Below are 23,367 nucleotides of genomic sequence, written 5' to 3' on the forward strand. Positions count from 1 at the left end.
AGAGACAGAACCATGTTTAAGGAAAATGCAGTAACTGCCCAAGCATACTTTAATTCAATCAAATGATATCATGCAGTACCTTATAATTAGCATGGGTCGCTTTCAAGACATCATATAACTTCAGATATGATGGAAGATGATAAAAGCTTCCTACTGAAGATGATTTACTTGTTGGAGCAGGACCACTAGCATCAGTTTGCCTAGTAGCTTAAAAATATATTATTTATTAGCATAATAAACATTATCTAGAGTGCTCATTACACACAACTCAATATAATATAACATATCTGATTTTTAGACAAAATGTCCAAGTTAACAGCATGCATTTTTGGACCTAAAGGTATATTTGAAAACTGCAGAAACCAATACTGTACAGCTAGAAAGTTGGCAACCCAAAACAAAACAAAACAAAAAATACATGAGGGAAAGGATTCAGAATTTTCTAAACAGCATACTTTTCATAACAAACAAAGAAGCACTCCCACCACAGCTGCCTTTCCTGCAATGCAATACTGCAATAATTTGAATTTCTGAGAGTAAACCAGACAAGCCTTCCATTTACAATTTCAGAAAACAAGATACTCAACTATTTCTACTGTCTATGCTGTAACCGTACTCGTATTAAGCCTCCCATCTAGTGTCTCCATGTAAGTATGCGTGCCTACCTGGACTAGTTTCACCACCTTTCTTAGGGCTCATTGGCACAGAAGCCTGCTCTACAGGCTCCCTCTCTTTCCCCCTCCTCCGAATTGGACTAAGAGAAGGTGTGTTTGCAAGAGAAGGTAATGCTGCCTAGAATTTAAAAACAACAAAAAAGAAGCTTTATTAATTATGTATGCAAAAGTAGCTTTTGTTCTACTATAAAAATGGAAACATTCACATTTTGTTTAAACTACCTTTTATTTGACTGTCAGTTTAATCAAAATGTCTCAACTTTTAGGTTTATGACATGGATTTCCTGTGTGAAAAGGAAAAAGTTTAATATATTCCCTACTTTTCTTCCCAACTTTAGAACAAGCCAACCAGACAGAAATAGAAATCAATGGCCAAACGTTCTTTTGATACCAGATAAAAGAATGTAAAAAAAGAAATTACACATTTTTAAAACATTAAGAAATCACTAATCCTAATACCATTATCTTACAGTCAGTAAGTCAGTCTGAAAACACAGAAAACTCAAAACACACACCCAAAAATCTCACATGACTTATTTCAGAAGTCAAAACATTTCCTGCAGGATATTCAGAACACAAGAGTTACTGGTGAACAATCTCCTTATCTCCAACAAGTCTTCCTTCATCCCTTGTATTTTTGAGAAGGGGGAGTGAGAGAGCAGCATGGTGAAATTCAGCTGCCTATTGGTATAAAATCACCACACAAGGAAGGCATTGGATAGTTGCCTGTGTCAGCTCTATAATGCCTAGCCTTGAACAGTACTGAATTCAACAATACTTAAGTCATGCGACTGTATTTGTTTGCAATACATACTTTTACTGCTGGGCCAGGAGCAACATCATCCATTACATGTGCACAAATATTAATGACTTTCATCAGATGAGAAAAGAGCTGTTCTACCAAAGTAACAAGAGTTCGATCTGCCAGAGCTGGCCATGGTTCCTCCTGCTTTGCAGCTCCTTGGTTTGAATCTTCTTCAGCACTCCAAGGGTTCTTTAAACATTTGGGAGCACTTGCTGTAACAGGAATCAGATCAATTAAAGAAAACGAAACTTGGAATTAAGAATGATTATCATCACTAAAAACAAAGAAAAGAAGGAAAAAGTACAGCTAGCTAGAAGTGGCTTCATGTCTACTAGGATTGATATACTGAAGTAGCTGCTTCCAGGTGCACTCGTATGATTATGCAGACATTTCCACCCTGTCTCATAATAAATCTATCAGAAAGCAATATAATAGCAGAACTAAACAGACAACACATGCAGCAAATGAAGTATCAAAACAGCACTGGTTTAAATTTATTAGCTGAATTATTAGATAAAACTGAAAGAAACATTTATAAAGCAACAAATAAATGGTAAAACATTTGTCAGTTATGTGACCCATGGATTACTCTTTCTGTGGAGAGCTCTGTCCTCCAAAAGGAGCACAGGAAAAACCCAAGATGCATGTGTCAGAGCTAACTACTCTAACATGCCTCGCTCTTCCACACAACAGAAAATAGAAAATATCTCATGAGGTCACTTGTTCATTCTACAGCTTAAAAGCATGTTTGGTTATGTATATACGAATCTTAACATGCTTTGAACTCACTTTCAAAGACTGTTTCAACTCCACAACTTTTACACAGCTTCACTGTTCTTCTGAAGAAGCAGTTAAAGTACTTACCCTTAAGTGATCAATGGAGGAAAAATGTTTCCTTTACCTTTGCTACGTTGCAGTTTTCATATATACATGTGAATATATATATAACCATTTACTTTAAAAACAATACAATTTGTAATTCCCTACAGTCCTAGACCTTCAGCCAATTATTGCCCATTCCCTACTCTTTCAGTTGGCAATTACTCCACAGGGTATCAGACAATTTTTGAGTGTCCTTACTAGGGAACTACACCTTTGTTCTTAAAGACATTTACAATTTAAGATGCTCTGAAACCTGTCATTTAAAATGCTGGCAACCACCAGAGGCTGGTACTGCCTGCAAATTTAAGTGCACACTATCTCATCGATACTTCTATTTTTTTTGCTCTGCCTTACCTGCAAGCAAGTTTCCAGTCAAAATCAAAGCATCCTGATGTGCAGAAAGGTCCAAAGGGAACCATGTTGATGAAAGAAGAGAAAGGACCAAGCCAGCCATTCCAACTGTGCAGCCCTTCTGAGCATCATCTGAAGGACTTGGCTGGGAAACACTACAGGTATAAATTTGGAATGTCATGATTTCTTTTTTGAGAAGTCTCAAAAACACTACTAGTAAAATAGACCACTAATCTAAACAAACAAACAAACAAACATCAGCAGTAAAAAACTACACATTTAACACTTGAATATGAGGTTTTTTTTCTAAAAAAAAAAACCCCAACCATCTACAGCAGAGACCAGAAAAAACACTGTACTTTTGAAGAGTTTTATACTGTTTTAGTTTTTATTTCTTTTACATTGCAAGTATCAAAGGTGCTAGTGACATCTACTGAACAGCAGAAGAATTCAATATTTACTTGCTAACTGTTATGGTCCTGAACTATCTCCAGTTAAAAGACTCGATAATACACAAGGTAGGAATACGTGACGTAAGCTGTAGCATTTCTTGTAAAAGGATTTCTTGTAAAACTCTCCTGTCTCACACCTCAAGCGGCACAGCTCATTGATAGAGGCAACAGTGAACAACTTCATATGGCAGAGTAACTCCTAGGATGAGTTTAACAGCAAGAGTTTGAACCAGGATAGTCAATACCCAAGTGAGAGTACCATGCCTTCAGATGCATTAAGTTTAGAAGCATGAATACTGAATGAAGAACATACCCACAGTGCCATCCTACAGTCCAGGTGCAGACTGGAAAGGTTGTAGAGAGAAGACACAAAGCTTCACAGCAGCCAAACTGAAAAGTCAAAACCAAGTATGAATCAGTTTCATCATGGAAGTGTCGTCAACAACAACAAAATACCTTAAAAAATGATTAAATATACTGTTATTGTCAAAATACCAAAGCTGAAGATAATTACACACAGGAATTTAAAAAACATAACAAAAATAAGAAAAAAGGCAACCACTGTAGCAACCAAGAGAACTCACTGTAAGTGATCTTGTAGTAGATATTGTCAACGCATGGGAAATTGCAGCAACAACCCTTGAAAGATTGTTTTCCATAGTGACATCTGTTGGACTTTGCAGCATATTGTAACCTCTGTATGTTCTGAAATAAAAACATTCACAGTACTAAAACATGTTCTTAAAGCAAACAGAAACAGTAGACCAACTCAGCATTTCACCAGGATTTTCAGAAATAGTCACCAGTTTAGCACTAGTTTTTGCTTTTTCTCACACTCGCCTAATATGTTTGCATGCTCACACACCTTTGATTACTGCTGTAGAAAAAAACAATTATTTTGTGCATCTCAAAGCTCCATTGCTTCAAAAAATATGACATAAAAACCCCGAGTTACATGATCAAGACAATGTATAGGAAAGGTACGTAGTTAAAAACTTCTCCAATAAATCAATAGAAGCAAAGAGGTTTCATCAACATACAGCTCAGGCTCTCTTTAAGACTGAGAAATAAACAGTGAAGTTTAGGAACGCACAGCTGGCAGCAAAAAGCACAAGACCTCCACTATCAAAATTAGAATTTATAAAGGCTAAAATAGACTTCTGCAACCACTGTCACTTGGTGTTTAGAGTTATAAGCCCTGATTAACATACCTGAAGAATACAATTAGCTGGCAACACTGCACTTATTCATACAATATAATGGACAAATGGGATGAAGAGAAGGCAGTTTATCACAGAAAACAATGACTTGCTATAATTACTGCATGAGCACATCACTAGAAACTCACACACCAGTTTATCCCTTAAATTTCAGACTGTTTCCATGGAGCCTATAGATGCTGCTACCAATTGGAACAAGAATGCATAAACAGGATTTAAATACAATTTCAGACATTATACACAGAAATGTATCTACATTCCTTTTAAAGCAAGACAAACCACCCAACATACCTAGTGATAGTGCTCACTGCAAAGTGAGATGGAGGCTGTGTTTCATGCATTAGTAGTTTCAGGTAGACACTGCTTTGGTCTCTTGCAACTGCCACAACTGGATCAGCTTGCCCTTGATCACAGTTATAAAACAGCTTTGGAACAAGCCTTAACAAAATTGTCAAAAAGAAAAATACTTAGAAATCATTTAATACAGAACTCAGAAAGCTGCACATCCTAATTACAGATATCAAACTGTAAATTATAATTGTTACTAAAACTTGCATTGGACTGTTAACATTGAACTCGTCTTTACACAGTCGGTCTCATCTGTGATAAAAGAGTTAAAAAACAAAAAAATGTTCTACATGCGGGAGCTCAAAAATACACATATCTTTCTGACAGGATCTCTACCTATACACACTATGACAGCTACTTCCCTAGAGTATTTCTCTGACAGCATTCTTGAATTGAAATAAATCAATTACCAACTAACTGTTACTGTTTGGTGCCTTTATCTGAAAGTAATTGCAACTGTAATAGCTTACAGCCAGCAGCCACTTTTTACAAAGTTTGGCTACTTTCCTACAAAGAGCATGAAAGTTTTAAAATGTGCTACTTAGAATCCTATAGAAACAATATTTGCAAGTTAGAATGACCCAAACTAACTGCCTCAGTTTAGGTCCACCAGCTACTGTGAGGATACTAAACAAATCACTCCACCATACAGAAGTTTTATGCAAATAATCAAACTGAAAGTGACTCTCAAAATGTGATCGTTAAATGTAATGCTAAAAAAAGCAAAACAAAATTATCTGATAATTTAGAACTATACCACAAAGCTGTACTTGTCTCTTATGTCTTCCTTAAATAAAAATAAGAACATTTTAGTTATTATGCCCACTATCAAAAAGTTCAGAAAATGCTTTTTGAAATAAATACAAACTTCATTAATGAAGCTGCAGCAACATGTCGTACTCTTGGATCTTCATCTCCAAGCAAACATATTACAACATCGTTGAGCACTCTCTCCTGAAGTTTTAGTAGCTATAAAATAAATTCAAACAGTAAAGTTAATTGAACACTTCCATCATTTGAACAGAATGTTAAAAAGATTTCTCGTCATACAAATCCATTAAAAAAAAACCTTTTAGACTAAACTGCAAAAAATACTATTTAAATTCAGATACACAGAAAGGTTTTTAACTTTTAAAAAAAAGCAGAAAAACCACAAACAGATCAGAGAACATGAAGATATAGGAATCTCAGTAGTAAAATATCTTTCTAATTGTAGTGCCAGAACATGAGTGCAATGCATACAAAACATTTATCTATCAGCGCTGACCAAGTTTAAATACGAAATACCAAAACTGCACTAGTATTTTAAGCCAGAAATAAAATATACTGATTGAATTATCTACTTACACCAGTATAATGATGAACACCTCTGTGCAAGCTGTCGGTTTTTCCTTCCAAGAAGCTGACTATCCTATGATAAAAAAGAATTTAAGACATATCAGCTAACATTATAGTTTATTAATCTACCTTGAGCGCTATGGGCTGTTTGTTTATATGCTTATCTTTGAAAACATCACTGCAGAGGAAACCCAAAAAGAAAACACATGGTTGGTTGCCTTTAGAAAAGGCAGGTTATTTGCTGAACTACTATCTGGCTAGCACAGCAAAAGAATTACATTTCCTTATTAAAAACCTTTACTTACACAATTTCACAATTGTACCTGACAGTTTTGAAAAGATGGTAACACATTCCAAATATCACTGTTTAAAGAAAACTTGATAAACAGATTAAACTAAAATCTCCTATAAGGTATTATTAGTCCCAGTAACTTGATAAAGGAATTCAGATATTCATTACACAAATAACCAGTCTGAACCAATTTTATGGAACTCATTAATTTTTCAGAAGGAAAAGCTCTCTGTTACAGTTCCAGCATCCTACATACAGCACCTTTGCAGCTACAGTGCACATGGAAAATACACTTACCGAAAATCCACCTCTGCAAGTGTTTCCAGAAGTTCTGTCCTCACTAGCCAGTACGAGCTATTCTTCAGCGTAAGGAGGTCAACAATTAATTGTAAGCCTAGTTCACTGTAACTGCTACTACACAAGCTCATGATGCAATGCTAAAAAGAAGAAACAACTTTCAGTTATACTTCAGAAAAGTTTTTCTAAGCTCAAGTATTCTTGACCACCACCATCTCTTTTATGTAAAATATGTTTAAAAATTATTGCTAAAGAGCTAGCATAAAAGTACTTGTGGTAGTTGCTTCAGAATGCTAACCTAATGAAAACTTCTAAAACCTGCTGCAGAATTCAAACTCTGGTGAGGAATCCAAGCCTTGGAGGACAACCGTCCAAATAAGAAAGGAGCTTAAGAACACAAGCACTATATTACTATTGGTTAGAAAACAATCTTAGATAATTTTCACAGGATATATTTGGAGATTTTGAAGAAATTTCTTCGTTTTAATGACTGTACAACAATACGAACTTATGATTTTTTTCCACAAGTTACAGAACTTCAAGAAGCCTGAATCTCATTTTACTACATCAAAGCATACTTTCTCATTTGATGATTAGCAACTCAAAATGCTCCTCAGTATTTCTGCCAAAAGGTACATAGCCAGACTACACTACATACTGAAAGTAAAAAATCTTAACTGACTAGCATAAGTTATCTGAACTGATCAATATCTACTGAAGTTCTCTACAATCAAACTGCTATACATAAATAAAGTCACAGAACAACTGGTTAAAGGGACAGCATTATTCCAATAGCTGGAAAATCCCTCAGATGCACCACAGATCCCTCTTATCACATGAAATCATCATTTCATCAATTAAACAGCTGTGTTTTACTGAAAGCCATATTCTGTCTCACTGACCCCTAAGCTATAATACTATCAGTCACACAGTGCCTGTCACTGATGTATTAACTTCCTTTGGTCTCCATTTTGCCTTTGCTTTTCTCTTTTTTTTTTTTTTTTTTTGAGTATTTCTGGAAAATCCCTCTGCTTTCACAGATTTTATTACAGCAAGAGAATTTTATTTCTGTAACTTGCACCCATAAATCCAGCTATCATCTCTATTTTAACAATTTCCCAAAAGATCTTTCACCCATCTTACAGCACTTATTTTCTCTAAGATCTGTATTTTTATTTTTTAATTGTATCAAAAAGTAAGAATTATTTAACTTGTTGTTACTCTCATTTGTTCTTTGATTTCCAAATCAAGGCTAATCTAGATGATAAACACTCGTACGCTGCTAAGCCTAGATGATCTTTATACTTAACGCACTTGCATTATTGTTGGACAACTTCACATTACAGCTCATACTTGTACATTTTTCATTACTCAAAATATCATCTTTAATAATGCTACATGATCTACCAGCATTATTATTTCCCAGCTTTTTGTTCCTCCGTTTTTATGCCTGAAATCCATGTTTTCTGGAATCAACTTATTGAGGAGGAAGTCTTTTCTGCTCCACGTTCATACATTTGAGAATAATGGATCCTAGACAATGAATAATGCCCCTGTGATCTGTACTAGTGCAAGTAAATGACTACTTCTGCTTACCCTCACAGCTGTACACGCCAGCTTGCATGTAACAGAGGACTCATCTTTCAGTGTTTTCTGTAATAGCGGTATGCAGTCTACCAACGAAAAGAGATTTCCTAACAAAAAAAACCCAAAAAAATCAGAATAATGAAACAAAAGAATGTTCTGGCTACAGAAGAAAAGACATACACTTAAAAAAAAAATTGTTACCTGTTGAGCTTCTGACATTTACCAGCCATTTTTCCACATCAAAGCGTGATTTAAGTAGAATAGAATTGATGATTGTTCCACAGAGAATAGCAGTAGCTCCTCTAATCTGGGGATCTCCATGGTCAATGTAGTTCAGAATATCTGATACATACTGCTCCTCTAAGAAAACAAGTTACAACTACTTTATTTTAAAGATACTTGTCTTTGACTTCACTGATCCCTAAAAATGTTTCAGTGAAGGTACTGACCATATGGATCAACACCAGCATATTTTCACCCATGCCTTTCTTAGGTCTACCTTACACAGATCTCTTCAATGTACTACGCATATCAATCACAGCATTCATACCAACAACTATATATCATATCAGAGAATCATAACAGAGTGGCTTGGGTTGGGTGAGACCTTAAAGCCCATCCAGTTCCAGATCCCTACCATGGATAGGATTACCATATATTATGCCAAATAGGATTGCCACCCACCACATCTGGCCACCCAGGGCCCACCTGTCCAACCTGGCCTTAAACACCTCCAAGGATGGGGCATCCACAACTTCTCTGGGCATCCTGTATCAGTGCTTCATCACCCCGTGAGTAATAAATTCCTCCAAATATCTAATCTAAATCTGATGCTGTATCAAAACCAAAATGCTCTAAAGAATCTAAGAAAATCTTTTGGTTGGCAATCCTGTTTACCACTATCAACATCAAAACAGTTGAATTCTCCAAGTCTGCACTGATTATACTGTTTCATTTTTAAGTTTGCATTTTATTACTCACAAAAATTAATTGAATGATATAGAAATCATCTATAAATTAGCCTGAAATAAATTAGAAGCAAGCATGTGAGAAGCAAACAACTTTCATGTACCAGTTGTGCTAAAACAATTTTTACTTGTCTGAAGCAGTAAAGTTCTTCCACTCCCATGAAAAGAACTAATAATAATCTCACATTGGGCACTGATGTGGTAACTGCATGCTATTTTCATTAACATTATTTCCAGTTGCTCTGCAACAGTCATGAGAACAGACAGTTTTCGGTACAGATGCTGCTTCACTTATTTGAAAACCCAAACACATTATTAAAAAAGATCAGAACTACAACATACCATAGTCTTCTCCCATTGCTTCGAGGGGTATTTTATACAGTTTGCTGAAGAAAGACTCGGGATGAAGGGCAACAGCTGCTCCAACACAACTTACTGCCAAGGCTTTTACACTGACTCTCACATCTCTATCTGGAACTAAAGCTAGTAAAAGGAAAATAAAATACTGAAAAGCTTCCTAAATTGTTTTTTTTTTAATTAATTAGTAACTCTTTATAATATAAATAGCTTATAGTCTGAACAAAAAAAGCTGTGAGCCCAAAGCAAGTACTTTCAGTTTACCAGTGGCAGCAGGTAATTTTTGTGGCTTTTTTTTTGGAAGGGGGAGGAAAGAATACCATATAATAAATAATGACAATAATACCCCAGTTCCAGCTCACTTCCTTCAGTGCTAGGAATGCTGCTGCTACACTGCCTTTCCAGGAACAGTACATTAGCAGAGCAATTAACAAGCTTAGAAAAAGAACAAACAGACCTGAAATGCTCACTTCAGCCACAATGACACCTACACGTGTACCTGTGACAGACTTCCCAGTGGAAAAAAAAAAATAAAACAAGTGTATCTATCATACAGGCTTTCCAGAAAAATACCTATTGACATTTTCAGGAGAGATCCACACAAGCCTCTTATAACAGCTGCTTACTGTCAAAAAGGTTGTACTTTTCACTGTCACACATTCAGAAAAAAGAAAACAGGCCTCAGTAGCTTACACAAAGGCCTCAGAACGTTAGAAGTGAGAAAAAAGTTGAAACTGGTGTTCCAGCTAGGTCTCTGAAAACATAAGCCCAATTCTCTTCTTTCTTATAGCATAATAACTTAATTTCTGGAGCTGCATTTCCCAAGCATAAGCAGGGACAATCATACTACTAACTTGGAGTATATTTAAAAAAAAATTTAAAAAATCCCCCTGAATGAAAACAGAGCTAACAGGTAAAATGTAAAAAAAAATAAAAAAGAGATTACCTAACATGATTTACATATCACAAATTAGGCTATACAAACAATTGGAAAAATATTGAACTATGGTCTTCTAAACCATCCTCTAGACTTTCTTCTATGGTCTTCTAAATCTTAGGAGTTTCTGTAGAATGGACTGTGACTGAGAAAATTATTTCTTTAGCTTTTACTTAGGTATTTATAGTTTTTGAGAAGAAAAACTGTGCACTCAACTCCCAACTGAAAATACGTATTGATTAGTAGGGTGTTTTGTCAGCTCCATACAACCTGCAAACTGATGGCCTCACAAAAAGGTATAAAGATGCAATAGCTTCTTAGGTTTATCTGACAAGTTTACAAATGGCAGATGTAATTCAGTATTTGACAAGAAAATTACAGCAACACTTCATGTGTCAACTGGTTCAAAATGGAACTCATTATAAAAATTGCATAAATGTTAAGTGTTCCTAGGTTTCCCTGTAGTCCAGTGTGAGCACTTAAATCAGGACTGGCATGTATCTGAAGAGAAACTTACCTCCTTTCTCCCCAGTTAGTAGAAAAGAGGCTGACAGAAGTCTAACGCAGTGTACTAAAGGAGCAGAATTTCCATCAGTATAGTGACCTATATCTCCTTTTACCCTGGAGGGCTATTGAAGACAAATTACAAGATTTACAGAGAAAAAAATTAATTTTTGATTTAAATAAAACATGAAGCACAACATGATTTGGAAGCACTGCACATTCCCAAAGCTTCAAAGGTACGAAGTACATTTAATACACATTCCAAAAAAAGCTCTTTAAACTTAATCTTTTCAAGAAGCTTGCCTCAAGCATCAGAGTTTAACATGGTTTAATTTGAACTACAGAAATTACCCAGTCTCGCTTGTACCTGGAGGAGTTTGATAAACTACTTTTTGTCACCAATAAGTGATCTTTGGAAACTGTATGAGAAGCAATTCATTCTTAAGTTGTTTCAGAAGAACACTGACAACTTTCTGCAGTTTCACACTTACACAGTAGCCCAAGTTAATCCAAGCTCTGTCTGCCACAAAATTAAATCCTTTTATCTCAGCTCAAAACAAGATGTAACACTGACGTCAAAAAACACAAGATGAAATAACCAACAGTTACAACTGCATGAGCATCTCTGCTGAAAGAGAGGCTACAGTAAAGCATAAGTAACTTCTGACGAGATCAGTTATGAACCCAGCTACCAACAAACAGAAAAATATTTCAGGTAATTGGTGTAGTCTTTTAATGTATAGACAAAAGAGGTTTCTATTCTCATAAGCTCTATTACGGTTTTGCTCATGATCACATTCAAGATCAACACTTGTAACATTTAATGTGAAATGAAAAGACAACTCAAATTTATTGTTTAATGGTTTTTTTTACTTTGATATAATGAAGTACACTATATATACAAGCTACCCTTGCTCATCATACACAATCAAACATACTTTTTTTTAACTGAGTTGTTTTATATTTTAAGCAAGAGCATTTTCTCACCTTATTTTCATGATCAGTAGGTTCCACTGCATCTTCTTTTGATGGAAATCTGTCAACACTGCTATCAGAAGGCTGCCTACTATGGCTCATGGTTTTCAACAAGTGAGGCTGCTGAAGAGCTTTAGAATAAAAGGCAATTCATTAAATATCATTTTAGATGCAAATTAAAAGCACTTGGATTGAACTTAATCATAAAACACGAAAAATGAATTAGCAATGATCAAAACAAGTTATTCATTAGAAGCATTTAAAGTTCATTTTGATCTTGTTGCTCATTTTTCACAGTCATTTCAGTGAGTGTTCAGTCTTCTAAAACAGCACATTGACTTATATCATCTACCCTAAAGGTATCACTAGTTTTATTCTTCTTTTTTCACCCTTTATTTATCAACGTACCAACAGAAGAACTCCTGAAAGACTCTGATGAATCATCCTGCAGAATATTTGCAGCTTCATCTTCCTCATCCTGCAGCTGCCCAATTTGCATTCCAGAATACTGTCCTTCAGCACCCTCCAAAACCTACAAAGTATGAAGACAGTGTTTATAATAACTTAGCTTAACACACGGTAATAAGGTTTAAACATGCAGTGTTAGTAATCTAGAAATAATCTGAAAGCAAACGTGCGCCTGATACATCAGCGTACAGTTGCGTGCAGGCCCTCCTCCAACAGCAGCTCCCCTCCCTCCTCCAACATTTGAGCCACAAAAGGATCATTTCATCTGAAATGAACTTCCAGTCATGAACTCATATTAGCATTGAGAATGCTAAACATGTAAGGGAGTTACCTCTTCCAAAACCCTATCTGCCTCCATATTCTAAACACAGTTGTCCCTCTAACTCACTAGTTGCAAACCACAACTAACAGCTTCACAGCTTCACTATCACAATTCAAACTTGTCCCTTCCTGTCAAACCCTCACATAACATCACTTGTCTTGAATGCACAAAAATCAAACTGAGAATACAATATGTAGAGAAAACTAAACAAAAAAAAAAAGTGAGTTTGAATTTTAATTCCCTCACTCTAGGTCAGAGTGCTAAAACTGACACATTTGGAAGGGATTTTAATCCTTTATACCAATGCAGTTTATAGACAGTAGGTATTTGGAAAAAGTACCCTTAAAAGACAAAATATTTAGAAACATAAAAGAGTAAAAATAAAGTTAAAAAAATACAATATACTTCTTTGTTTACTTCCTGACCTTATAAAGCACATGGAAATCATTAATTAAAAAGCCCACACGTAGGGGAAGGGGATGCCACTTAAGGCTGTCAGTAAGGGAAAAAAATATGTATATATACATTTGTCATTACAGTTATTAAATAGTGCTCAATTTGACATATGCAACAGTGGCAAGGATTTGCAAGATGGACAAGCTGTCAACTAATCAACAAATCTAACTTGCCAATAGATGACTGCTCACTTTGACCTCTGTACTTCCCAAATTTTATTCAGAGAGTGCAACTACCATCACTCTTTCGGGTCTTGTATCCTCACATTTGCAGGAGTATTTGCTTGTCCAAATTGTAAACTTAATATTTTTTGTAGGTATTAGACTATTACTCTTCCAAAGATACTACCAGTAAAGCTAAGTCAAAAGTTTGGAAACTTGAGGGGTAAAAAAACAAAAACCCACAACTCTGACAAAATTTCATGTTTTCACCCTCATGCATTTTCTGTTCTGGTTCAAAATAATTGTATTTTTGCTATTTTATTCACAGCCTCATAATACACTTGCCTAACATAGAGATCGATTTCTTACCATAACTATATTGTATGCATACTTCATATGTTTATTATTTAACTGCTGCATTAGTAAATCATGCAACATATGTCCAGAACAGGAGAAATTAGTAAGGCAGAATAAAAGGAATAAAAATACATTATGTTGTCAAGTGAAAAAGCACAAGCAGAAGACAATGTGAAGCATTAGATTCCAAAAATATTCTTCTAGCATTCCAAATACTGTTCACCCTTTAACACTTCCTTTAGTCCTTCTCCACCAAAACAATTATGTATCTATATAAACTGACAGTTACTATGTTAGGAGAACATATTTATATTGAGCCTCTAATATTCACGTTCTTCCAACGAGTGGAAAACTGTTGATGCTTGCCTTCATATGACGTACATACTGAACAGAATGCTGACAGCTTTGTAATTTTTCATTACTGATGAATTGAAAGTGTTAAAAGGAGGTCAAGCTCTCCAATAGGGGTGTGAGCTGCTGACCTTTCCATTGTTATTAGTTGAAGATGGAAAAGTAGAAGACGAGTAAGTAGAGGAATCCAAGTCTGGGCCCTCCATGGAAGAGCTCTGAGATATGTCAGGACCCTCAGTAGAAGGGGATCCCCCCTCTGCCCGTTGCACACTTACAATTTCAGAACTGTCCGAAGGGGTTACAGCAGAGTCTGGACCTTCAGTAGTAGTCTGAGAACTATCGCTAATTGGTGAGGAAGCCTGTGTACCATCATTCAAGTCCATAGTGGGATCTGACGGGACAGCACTGATCTGGCTAGAGCTTCGACTAAGCACATCATCATCTTCCCCTTCAGTAGCTGTACTCGTCAAATCACAGCTTGACAGGTCTACAGAGTCTGACTGCAACGTATGTTGAGAACGTGGCTGTTCAGTAATGATATCGTGTCCGGTAGGATCAGCAGCTGAACTCCCTAGTGACCCAGCTGTTGATACACCCGATGAAGAAGCTAGTTCACTGGTTATCTCGCCTTTCACAGAAGCTGCAAAACAGATATTTCTGAGTCAAACCTTTTACTCTTTATATGGACATTGTTAAATACTACGTCCTATATTAAACTAGGCTAAGGAAAATTCATAATGACAATCTGAGAAGCAACCACCTGTAAGGCACCCTCTTCTTCACCTTTATTCTACTATCTATACCAGCAGCTCAGTGATGCTTTAAAAAGAATAGGCAGTCAACTTCATTATATAAGTATATGTTTCATACCAATGAGCATTTAAGGTTATCACATCCTCTGAGTGCCAATCCACTTAGTAGTTACCATAACAGACTTCTATTATTTTACGTACCTACAATAAAAGAAATGTTTTATAACATACAGTAACATGGGTTGATGTCATCACTACAAGGACTGTCAACTACCTGCAAACGATGCAGCGCTGACATCTGATCGGGTTTCAGGATCATCTTCCAAACCTTCTTCTTCACCCAGAAGAATTTTACCTGACAAGTGACAGAAGAGGTCTGCAGTTTTCCAAAGTTTCAGTCAACTTGAAATGGTTACGAAATGATAAACAGTTGAAGCTATTTAGATGAAAAATTTATTTCTTAAAAGTTTATCGCAAATATTTTTTTTTCAAAGCTATGACAGGGAACAAACAGAAAAGAGAAAGGAATGAAGAAAGCAAAGATCAAGTAAGTCCCTCACTATCTAGTAAGGAAAGAAACAGCAATGAAGAAACACAGCTAATTAATTCTACTGAATGGCCTACCTACTCAGGAAACCACTTGTACCTTTATTTATACTAGTTTATTTTTTGTGGATTGTGCTTAAAATTCCACTAATTTCTCCAAGTATGTCACATTACTAAGGCATCTGGATGTCTGCCCTCAACTCAGAGGGACAATAGGCACCACAAATAAAATAATAAAACAGCCTCTCTACTTAAGGCTATTAAAATCATCAGTCAAAGGCTACTCTCAGGCTAGGGCCTGAAATTCCAATGATAAAAGAATGGAAAATGCTTAGGGGAAGAGCAGCACAGACTTGAAGCACAAAACAACATAAGCACGAAAGCGTGATGAACCATGGACAAGATCCATTCAGATCCAGTGGCTTTTGCCAAAGGAAGAATGAGAACCACTTATAGCCTAATACAGTCCTTTACTCACAGTTTAATGCCTATTTAAAATAGAGACAGTGGAGAGAGAAAGATACCTGCAGATGCTCACTGCCAGGGAGTAAAACAGATACAACTCTACTGAAAAGAGGGAACAATTGATGCCATCTTTCTGCATCTTGCAAGCTATTTGCTGAGTGGTATTCATGAAAACTGGTTAGAGATAGGTCTATTTTGCACTTTAGAATAAACTTCCCCAGCAGTCCAAGATTTACCATGCAAGTTATCAATGGTTTGACAACTTTAGGTAAACTGTTTTATATTTCATTTAAATTCAGTGGAAGAAAGCATTAACAGACTTTTGTATTCATTTCACTATCACAACTGCACAACTCTGTCTTACTCCACAAAGGTAACATGAGACTCCTGTCTATGTCCTGTGCAAAATAATGCAGCAATTTATTGAGAACTGCACATTCCCACAAGAATGGGTAAAACAGTGCTAAGAATTCCCAACTCAAAGCATGAGAGACGGATTGTTCTCTATTCTATCCCACATTCGCATCCATTTCACTGAAACAAACCAGAGTTTTCTTCTGCTTTCCACAGCTGATCACCTTTAAAAGTGAGTGAAAGAAGATGAAGGACACTGAAAAACACTTATTGGGCACGTTACATTTTGTATGTTTACATCTGTTTACAGAACGAGCCATAGCACAGTGTTCCTCTGAGATAAATAAATAAAAACCAGTTAAGATACAGAACATACTCTTTCATTTTAAAAATGAGTTTTCAGCCTTCTTTGCAAATACTTTTCTGAAGTTCAAACAAACAAACCAGCATAGGCCAGCTGCTCAAAATTAAAGTTGTTCTGAAGCAGTATAACTGAAAACACATGGCATAGATGAGTTCTGAGATAAGGGTTATGGATTTCTGTAGAACAGCTTCAATTTATACATATGAAAGAATATTACAGCTGGAGATGTTTCACTCATGGCTAGCAACGAAACTCTACTACTGTCATTAAAATGCAAAACCACTTCAAGAATGACCAGGGGATAAGCTCTGTTGCGAGCTGTACCTACGGTGATTCCATTACTGATATGACTTCATAATCAAAGTACATAATAACCAGACTTGAAGTACTTTTCTGAACAAACTATGAAGAGAATATTTCAGAGTAAGATTTTTTTTAAATCCTGCTAAATGCGTTGCTTACTAAAGAAATGAAAACATACACAGTAAGACACGTGATGAGTATTCCCAGTTATTGATGACAGGTCAGAAAAATTAACCGAAAAGGATCATATCAAAGCGTGCAAACATACACATGCATTAGTGAAACAAGAAAAAATATGCCTCCCAAAACCGAAAGGTTAACTGCTTTGTCAGTTACATTAAAGGTTAAGTATTACTGAGAAAAGGAAGAATGCCCAGTTCAGCACTTTCAAATACGCTCTTAAAAAATTTAAATTTCATCAATATCTATCACTATAATATTGCTAGTGCACTACAGAAAAAATAAGAATGAGCTCTGAATAATTTTAGAATGTCTTGGATGTAACCATCAGAAACTATGTCAGAATTCTTTCAAGATTAACAGTGATTAAGTTCAGCTGATAACAGGAAGGCATTTGTGAATGAAGACCAGAGTTCAGCAAGACAATGAAATGGCGGGGAAGAAAAATCAGAGAAGAATGCAATTAAAGATTTGATTTTGGAAATAATCACCTTTATGCTTTCTTGCAAGGACAGGGCTGCATGAAGAACCCCCTCCAGCTGCAAATTACAGAAAGTAACATATCAGGGCAAAGACAGAGTTGCTGCAGTCATGAAGGAATTCTAACAGCCACAGATGGGAAGTGAAATATATAAGCCAGGAAAAAAAACAGCAAACTTGCTACTTGTGAAGATTTTTTTGTTTTGTTTTGCATCATGCAGCATCAAAAGGCTTTTTAATTTTCTGTGCAATTTAAGCAAAGTTTACTTTTTAAAAAATATGTTCTTAATTTCACTGCTATGATTGCTCCTGGCTAATGAATTACCTTCTAAGAGCAGCAATACTAGAATGATCTGAAAAGTCCAACAAAGAAGTCCTTAGAGAAATCCAGTCAGAGACTGATTCTTTTGAAATAAGGTAAGTAGCAATTAAAAGACAATTTGAAGAACATGCACTTCACAAACAAGAACATTAACAGATGATCTTAAAAGTTATAAATGAACTAAGGTCATGCTTTAGTTTCATGCCAGTTTTCTTATTCAGCACAAAACTCTTAGTTAATATATATAGTTAATACATAAATTCTGGTTAGATCAGCTTCCTATGAATCACAATTGTCAGGTGCTTAATGAAAAGAACGTAAATGTTGTAAAAAAAATCAGTCACCACTGTAAACTTGCTTTGTGTAAATAAAAAAAATCACCAACAAAAAAAAATTAATTCAGAGTTTCTCATTACTCAGATGCACACCCACATATGGGGGGGGAGGGATGGCAAGGGATCTTTTCTTGTACCTGGAAAAATGCTATGTATGCTTTTACACTTTTTCTTTTGTACTTCATACTTTCAAATTACATTAAGGAAACAGACTGTCATCTCAATTTAACTCAAACTACTGAAAATTCAGCTTACCTATGAGCTCCACTATGCTCCCACTGCGGCTCCTGATGGCAGATTCATCTTTGGATACACTGACCTGTGCAATGCCCCCTGAAGCAGTCAAGGCATGAAGAAGTTCAGGTGGTGGTGTTCTAAAGAGCTGCTGTAGTAATTCTAAAGCTCCAGTCACAACATTATGGTCCTGATGCTGAGTGTAATGCAGAGTCAACTCATAAACCTGAAAACAACAAAGTATTGGAGTAAGTTTCTGTAAAGACACAACATACTATATTTTTGCTCTCATATACCACATAAAATCTCATTAAAAATGCATCAAAATGCATTTAAAAAATGATGTCATATTTAATCTTCATCACCCCCTTCCCAAAGAAAAGATTATTTAATTCTAGTCAGTTGACTGCATTCTCATTAGAAGTATCCATTAAGACACTCACTTACTATTGTTGGAGAAGGAAGAATCACATCAAATGATGTTTTAATGTTAATGAAGTCCATCAGCTTCTTTAGGAGCACCTAACAAGCATTTTTCTTGGATTTCTTGCTATCAAAATTACTTACCAGGAATTCCAGTCAGCAGGAAAACTAGTCAGTTACCAAGATGAAGAGCTGAGAATGTTCAAAGCCAAACTAGGATTGCATGGTAATATATTAAAGATTTCCTTCCCACTCCCTTTCAAATTCTCTCCAGGTGAGGGTTATTCCTCCATATATTTTACCTGTACAAGCTGCTCTGGTGAAGGTGAAATCTCTGCTTCTTTCCGTGTTAAACCAAAACTGCCTTTCAAGCTGGTATCCTTTACTTGTTGTTGAAGTAAAGGTATGAGATACCTTAGTGTAAGTAAAACACCCAGAATTAAAAGAGTAGGGTGATCATCTTCTACAGGAATCAACAAGCCTAGAGGTAAGAAGAGAATAAACTTACTGACAATGGCTAGCTTAGGTACATGATTTTTTGCTTGTCCATATAACAGTTTCATTAAAACAAAAAGACCACACCACCATCCAGCAACCAAAGACTTTTTTTTAAATATAGAAACACGTGAAAATATGCATTATTAAACGCTACTCACGATGATTTAGGCAATGAGAGAGAACAGCTGGAAGTCCCTGTCTCATCTCCCTTGTTTCCCACCTCTTTTTGTTCAATAAAAATACACCTTGTTTTGTTTTTAATCATCCCAGATACTCTTACTGAGCAACTTCCTGCACTTGTCCTTTTAATTAAAGCTCATCAGAACTCCCCCTCTCCAAAGCACAGCCTATTGCCCTAATAAATAATATTTATACTTGTACTTCTTGCCTCAAGTACTGATCAAAGCAGTTAAGTTCAAAACAAACAATGATAAATATATGTTATATTTGCATTAATACTACTGTCTGAATTCAGTACCATTGACAGGACATTATAAAACAGTACCTTTGAGGTAGAGAAGAACAATGTCTGCAAAAATAACAGAGTACTGAGAAGTAGCACACCATTTTCGAGACAGAATGAGGAAAGCCACTTCATGTCAGTCACATTCACCAGTTCAACAAGGCTAACACCTCATGCATCTGCCTGTCTTCCTTACCTCTCCATTTGCAATAGGCTATATATGAAAGAACCTTATTAACAGTACCACAATCTCAGACCTTCTGCACTAAAAATCAGGATGCTAAACAATAAAAGTGTTCACAGACTCTTGAGCAAGCTCTTCAACAACAGTTCCCAGACCTCCTCATTTTCCAGCAGGCTACTTGCTTCTCTGACTTGGGCTGTTTCTTTCCTACATTACTGACTTACTATTTCCAGACAGAGAGAGGTATAAGTAACATTAGTATCTGTGTAGGTCTAACAGCACAATACAAAGAAAGTGTTAGTAGCATAACTGATAGTCTCAGTATTGCCTGAAAACCACTCACATACTTAGCATCACAGACAAGAATTTCACATTACTTATATCTGAAGCAAATCGAATTTTTCCCCACAAATCTTACCTAAAAGCACATTCAATAACCAGGCATAAAAATACTGCATTCTTCGTGAATGTTGACAGATGCTTACTGCTGACCCTGCGGCTGTTCGACGGATAGTAGGGGAACTGGACTTAAGATTAGCTATAAAAGCCTTCAATAAAACCTAAAAACAAGACATGTCACTTTTTAACAATAAAGAAAAAAAAGAGAGGAGTTAAGTCAGCAGTTATCTTCTTCAACCACTAAAAGCATTACATCATGCAAGGACAACATTTGCCTTAATTCACACATGCAGTTATTACACTACCTACTGTAACATGTGATTGATAACAGCAGTTAACTGTGCTTCGAGGTGCAATAGGAAGCACTACTACAGTGAAGATACCTTGATGTCATTGTCGTTTGCAAAATTGCCAAAAGCTGCCATGATTTTTGGTATTGCTGCAGCTAACGTTTCCTGTACAGACTCTTCGGGTCTCTTACTTATTCGTGTTAAACAGGGCAAAAGGTTCACTAAGTACGGTCTAAGAATGAAAAAGGAGAAAAATCTGAGGTAAGATCAACTGTACCGATCTCAATGTTTTCAATTCATAAAATTATTTCTTTTAAATTCTATTTTTCATTCTATTTTGTTTCTTAATTCAGACTCTTCATACTCATCAATCACTAATATTACTAAATCATACAAAGTGCATTTATTAGCTACATAAGAAAAGAAAAACGAAGCCTTCTGAATATAATTTGCAGACAGCAATAAGTATTTCTTAACATTACTTTTACAACTCATTGTCTTTACAGGTTTTCTTCCCTCTCCCACAGAATCACATACAGCACAGAATTAAAGTTCTACTTGAATAGCACCTGATCAAATAAAGCCACTTCAGAGAGAATGTGACAGGGATTAGAATATGCAGGGAGGGGAGAAGAATCTTTGAAATTTGAGAACACTTTGTTAATGTCTATATTTTGTTAAATATTGAAAAATTCTTTGCAAGGATGAGTTTACCTGCATTTCTGAGGCCGAACTAGATGAGCAAGCTCAGCAAATCTCCAGAGTGCAGCACGCAGACTTCGGGAAGCACCATTCTAGGCAGAACATGCAACCATTACATTTCATCAAGCAAAACCAATCCTTACTAAAAAGGTCTATAATTGCTTAATTATACAATTTTACTTAGATGAGAACAAAAGGCGTCTACAAAGGCCCTACAATTCCTCTAGCCCAAAGAAAGCAACAGCAGCTTCAAGACTGTCTTCATTTTCCTAGTTGGTATTACACATTTTCCAAGTAACCCAAAATGAAAAATAAAAACCAAAAAAGAGAAGGAAACATCTGAGATTTCCATTCTGCTGAAATCAGCTTAAAATACGACAGACATAGTCATCAACTAACATAGAAACTGATGATATGAGAATCTAAAATCACTGGAACACTTGCAGAGATACAAATGTAGCACAAAATTGACAGCAGGGGAGACACACAAGTAAATAACCTTCAGCTCTTGAGAATCTCAAAAATTTTCCACGTAGTAATCTATATAATTTCATAATGGCTTGGATTCTGAATTTAGTATCTATTTATCTATGTAATCACTCTCAATAAAGCAGTTGACCTGCACCAGAACGTGATTAGATTCTGTGCCTGAGGATATAGTGGTGCTCCTTAATATTGCTGGCAATGTGGAAAACTATGGAAGTTGAGAGGTGTCATGTTCATAATCACCCTACACACAGAAACTGCATGCTATATTTACCATTACCTAAATACTTCTCAGATCAGGCTCTTCTGAAAACTGAAATGTTTAGAAATTGTTTTTTCTTATTTTATTTGGCTACTGCATCAAAGCTTCACTGCAACACCATAAAAAAAAAACAACTACATCTACAGAAAAGCTATCCATGTTTTTTTTCCCTTTTTTCTTTTCTAAAGTTCTATCACTCCTAAAAAGTATAATAATAGACAATATCATTAGTGTCCGACAAATACCACCTACATTTTTCCTTTCATACCAGCTGCTATATGTTTATAGATACAAGACAAGGTTTTCAGTGATACTACGCTGAAAACAGCATTTGTTATTTAATATTCACACACTAATAAAATAAAAAAATCTTCAACTGACATAAAAATTGGCATTACATTGTGCAATCAGTGATGCTTTAGCACTTTTACTTACGTTTCTTACATAAGCTGTTTGTATATATCACACATGCACAAAGGAATCTAATTAAACTTGTATCAGACTACTTCAGGTCTGATAATAATTCCTGCAAGAAGCTTTGGCAAATTAAGAACTTCACTGACCTCCACCTACTTTTCCTCAACTTTTTACTTGAACTTAGGCATTCCAGCTCACTCAGTGCAGCAAACATCATTAATATGCTTATTCATTTGTCTGTAGAGTTACTAAGGCTATCTCAGACTGCTGTTCACACCAAATGCTCACACATTTTCTGCCAGATAAGCTTTCAGGATGAAAAAATCTGAATAAATAGGGCCAACAGCAAGAAACTGAGTAGAATAATTTTTAGTAGTCAGAGATCTTTCAAAAGTGAGGCTTTGATCTTGACCTTAAAAAAAAAAAATGCTATTTACACTAATGCAACACTCTCATTTTCTAAATCACTAAATAGCATACTGCAGAAGGACATGAAAGAAGGCAAACTCACCTTTTTAATCTCTTTATACAGCTCTAATTGTAACCTAGGTAGACTGAAATCCATCAAAGCCTGCAATAAAATACATTATGAATATATTGTATCAGAGTGGAAGCACTTTAAAGGAACAATGCACTGGCAATGAAACAGCTTTAAGAACACAGGACAGCCTCTCTCTCCCCCTCTGTTATATTGTATTTAACACATTCTAGTTATGCAAGAGACATTCTTTCACCTTTCACACGAAGAACAATCAGAAACATAGATGATTCCACAAATTAAACTCTAATACAGGTTTGTAAATTAG

The 23,367-nt window shown here is 35.7% G+C and overlaps 1 protein-coding gene across 2 annotated transcripts in view; it reads right to left on the reverse strand.

The window, feature by feature from the left end:
* Nucleotides 1–23,367, reverse strand: part of HTT (huntingtin) — a 68,127-nt gene that overhangs the window by 36,472 nt on the left and 8,288 nt on the right. The window contains exons 4-28 of one of the 2 annotated variants that reach the window (XM_065735851.1): nucleotides 23,073–23,132; nucleotides 21,409–21,488; nucleotides 20,788–20,926; nucleotides 20,424–20,565; nucleotides 19,163–19,341; nucleotides 18,459–18,663; nucleotides 17,558–17,605; nucleotides 15,129–15,209; nucleotides 14,378–14,742; nucleotides 12,396–12,519; nucleotides 12,000–12,118; nucleotides 11,026–11,137; nucleotides 9,557–9,697; nucleotides 8,448–8,606; nucleotides 8,256–8,353; nucleotides 6,660–6,799; nucleotides 6,080–6,143; nucleotides 5,601–5,701; nucleotides 4,676–4,822; nucleotides 3,749–3,869; nucleotides 3,478–3,554; nucleotides 2,716–2,867; nucleotides 1,489–1,691; nucleotides 666–792; nucleotides 80–207 (exon numbers count right to left, since the gene is read on the reverse strand). In XM_065735851.1, the coding sequence (XP_065591923.1) occupies nucleotides 80–207; nucleotides 666–792; nucleotides 1,489–1,691; nucleotides 2,716–2,867; nucleotides 3,478–3,554; nucleotides 3,749–3,869; nucleotides 4,676–4,822; nucleotides 5,601–5,701; nucleotides 6,080–6,143; nucleotides 6,660–6,799; nucleotides 8,256–8,353; nucleotides 8,448–8,606; nucleotides 9,557–9,697; nucleotides 11,026–11,137; nucleotides 12,000–12,118; nucleotides 12,396–12,519; nucleotides 14,378–14,742; nucleotides 15,129–15,209; nucleotides 17,558–17,605; nucleotides 18,459–18,663; nucleotides 19,163–19,341; nucleotides 20,424–20,565; nucleotides 20,788–20,926; nucleotides 21,409–21,488; nucleotides 23,073–23,132 (3,312 nt within the window). The remainder of the gene's footprint in view (nucleotides 1–79; nucleotides 208–665; nucleotides 793–1,488; nucleotides 1,692–2,715; nucleotides 2,868–3,477; nucleotides 3,555–3,748; nucleotides 3,870–4,675; nucleotides 4,823–5,600; nucleotides 5,702–6,079; nucleotides 6,144–6,659; nucleotides 6,800–8,255; nucleotides 8,354–8,447; nucleotides 8,607–9,556; nucleotides 9,698–11,025; nucleotides 11,138–11,999; nucleotides 12,119–12,395; nucleotides 12,520–14,377; nucleotides 14,743–15,128; nucleotides 15,210–17,557; nucleotides 17,606–18,458; nucleotides 18,664–19,162; nucleotides 19,342–20,423; nucleotides 20,566–20,787; nucleotides 20,927–21,408; nucleotides 21,489–23,072; nucleotides 23,133–23,367) is intronic. The other variant, XM_065735852.1, reaches the window with a different exon arrangement.

Source organism: Cyrtonyx montezumae, unplaced genomic scaffold (assembly GCF_038088225.1).
Source record: "Cyrtonyx montezumae isolate F1298 unplaced genomic scaffold, pur_monq_1.0 scaffold_2, whole genome shotgun sequence".
NCBI classification, from domain to species: domain Eukaryota; kingdom Metazoa; phylum Chordata; class Aves; order Galliformes; family Odontophoridae; genus Cyrtonyx; species Cyrtonyx montezumae.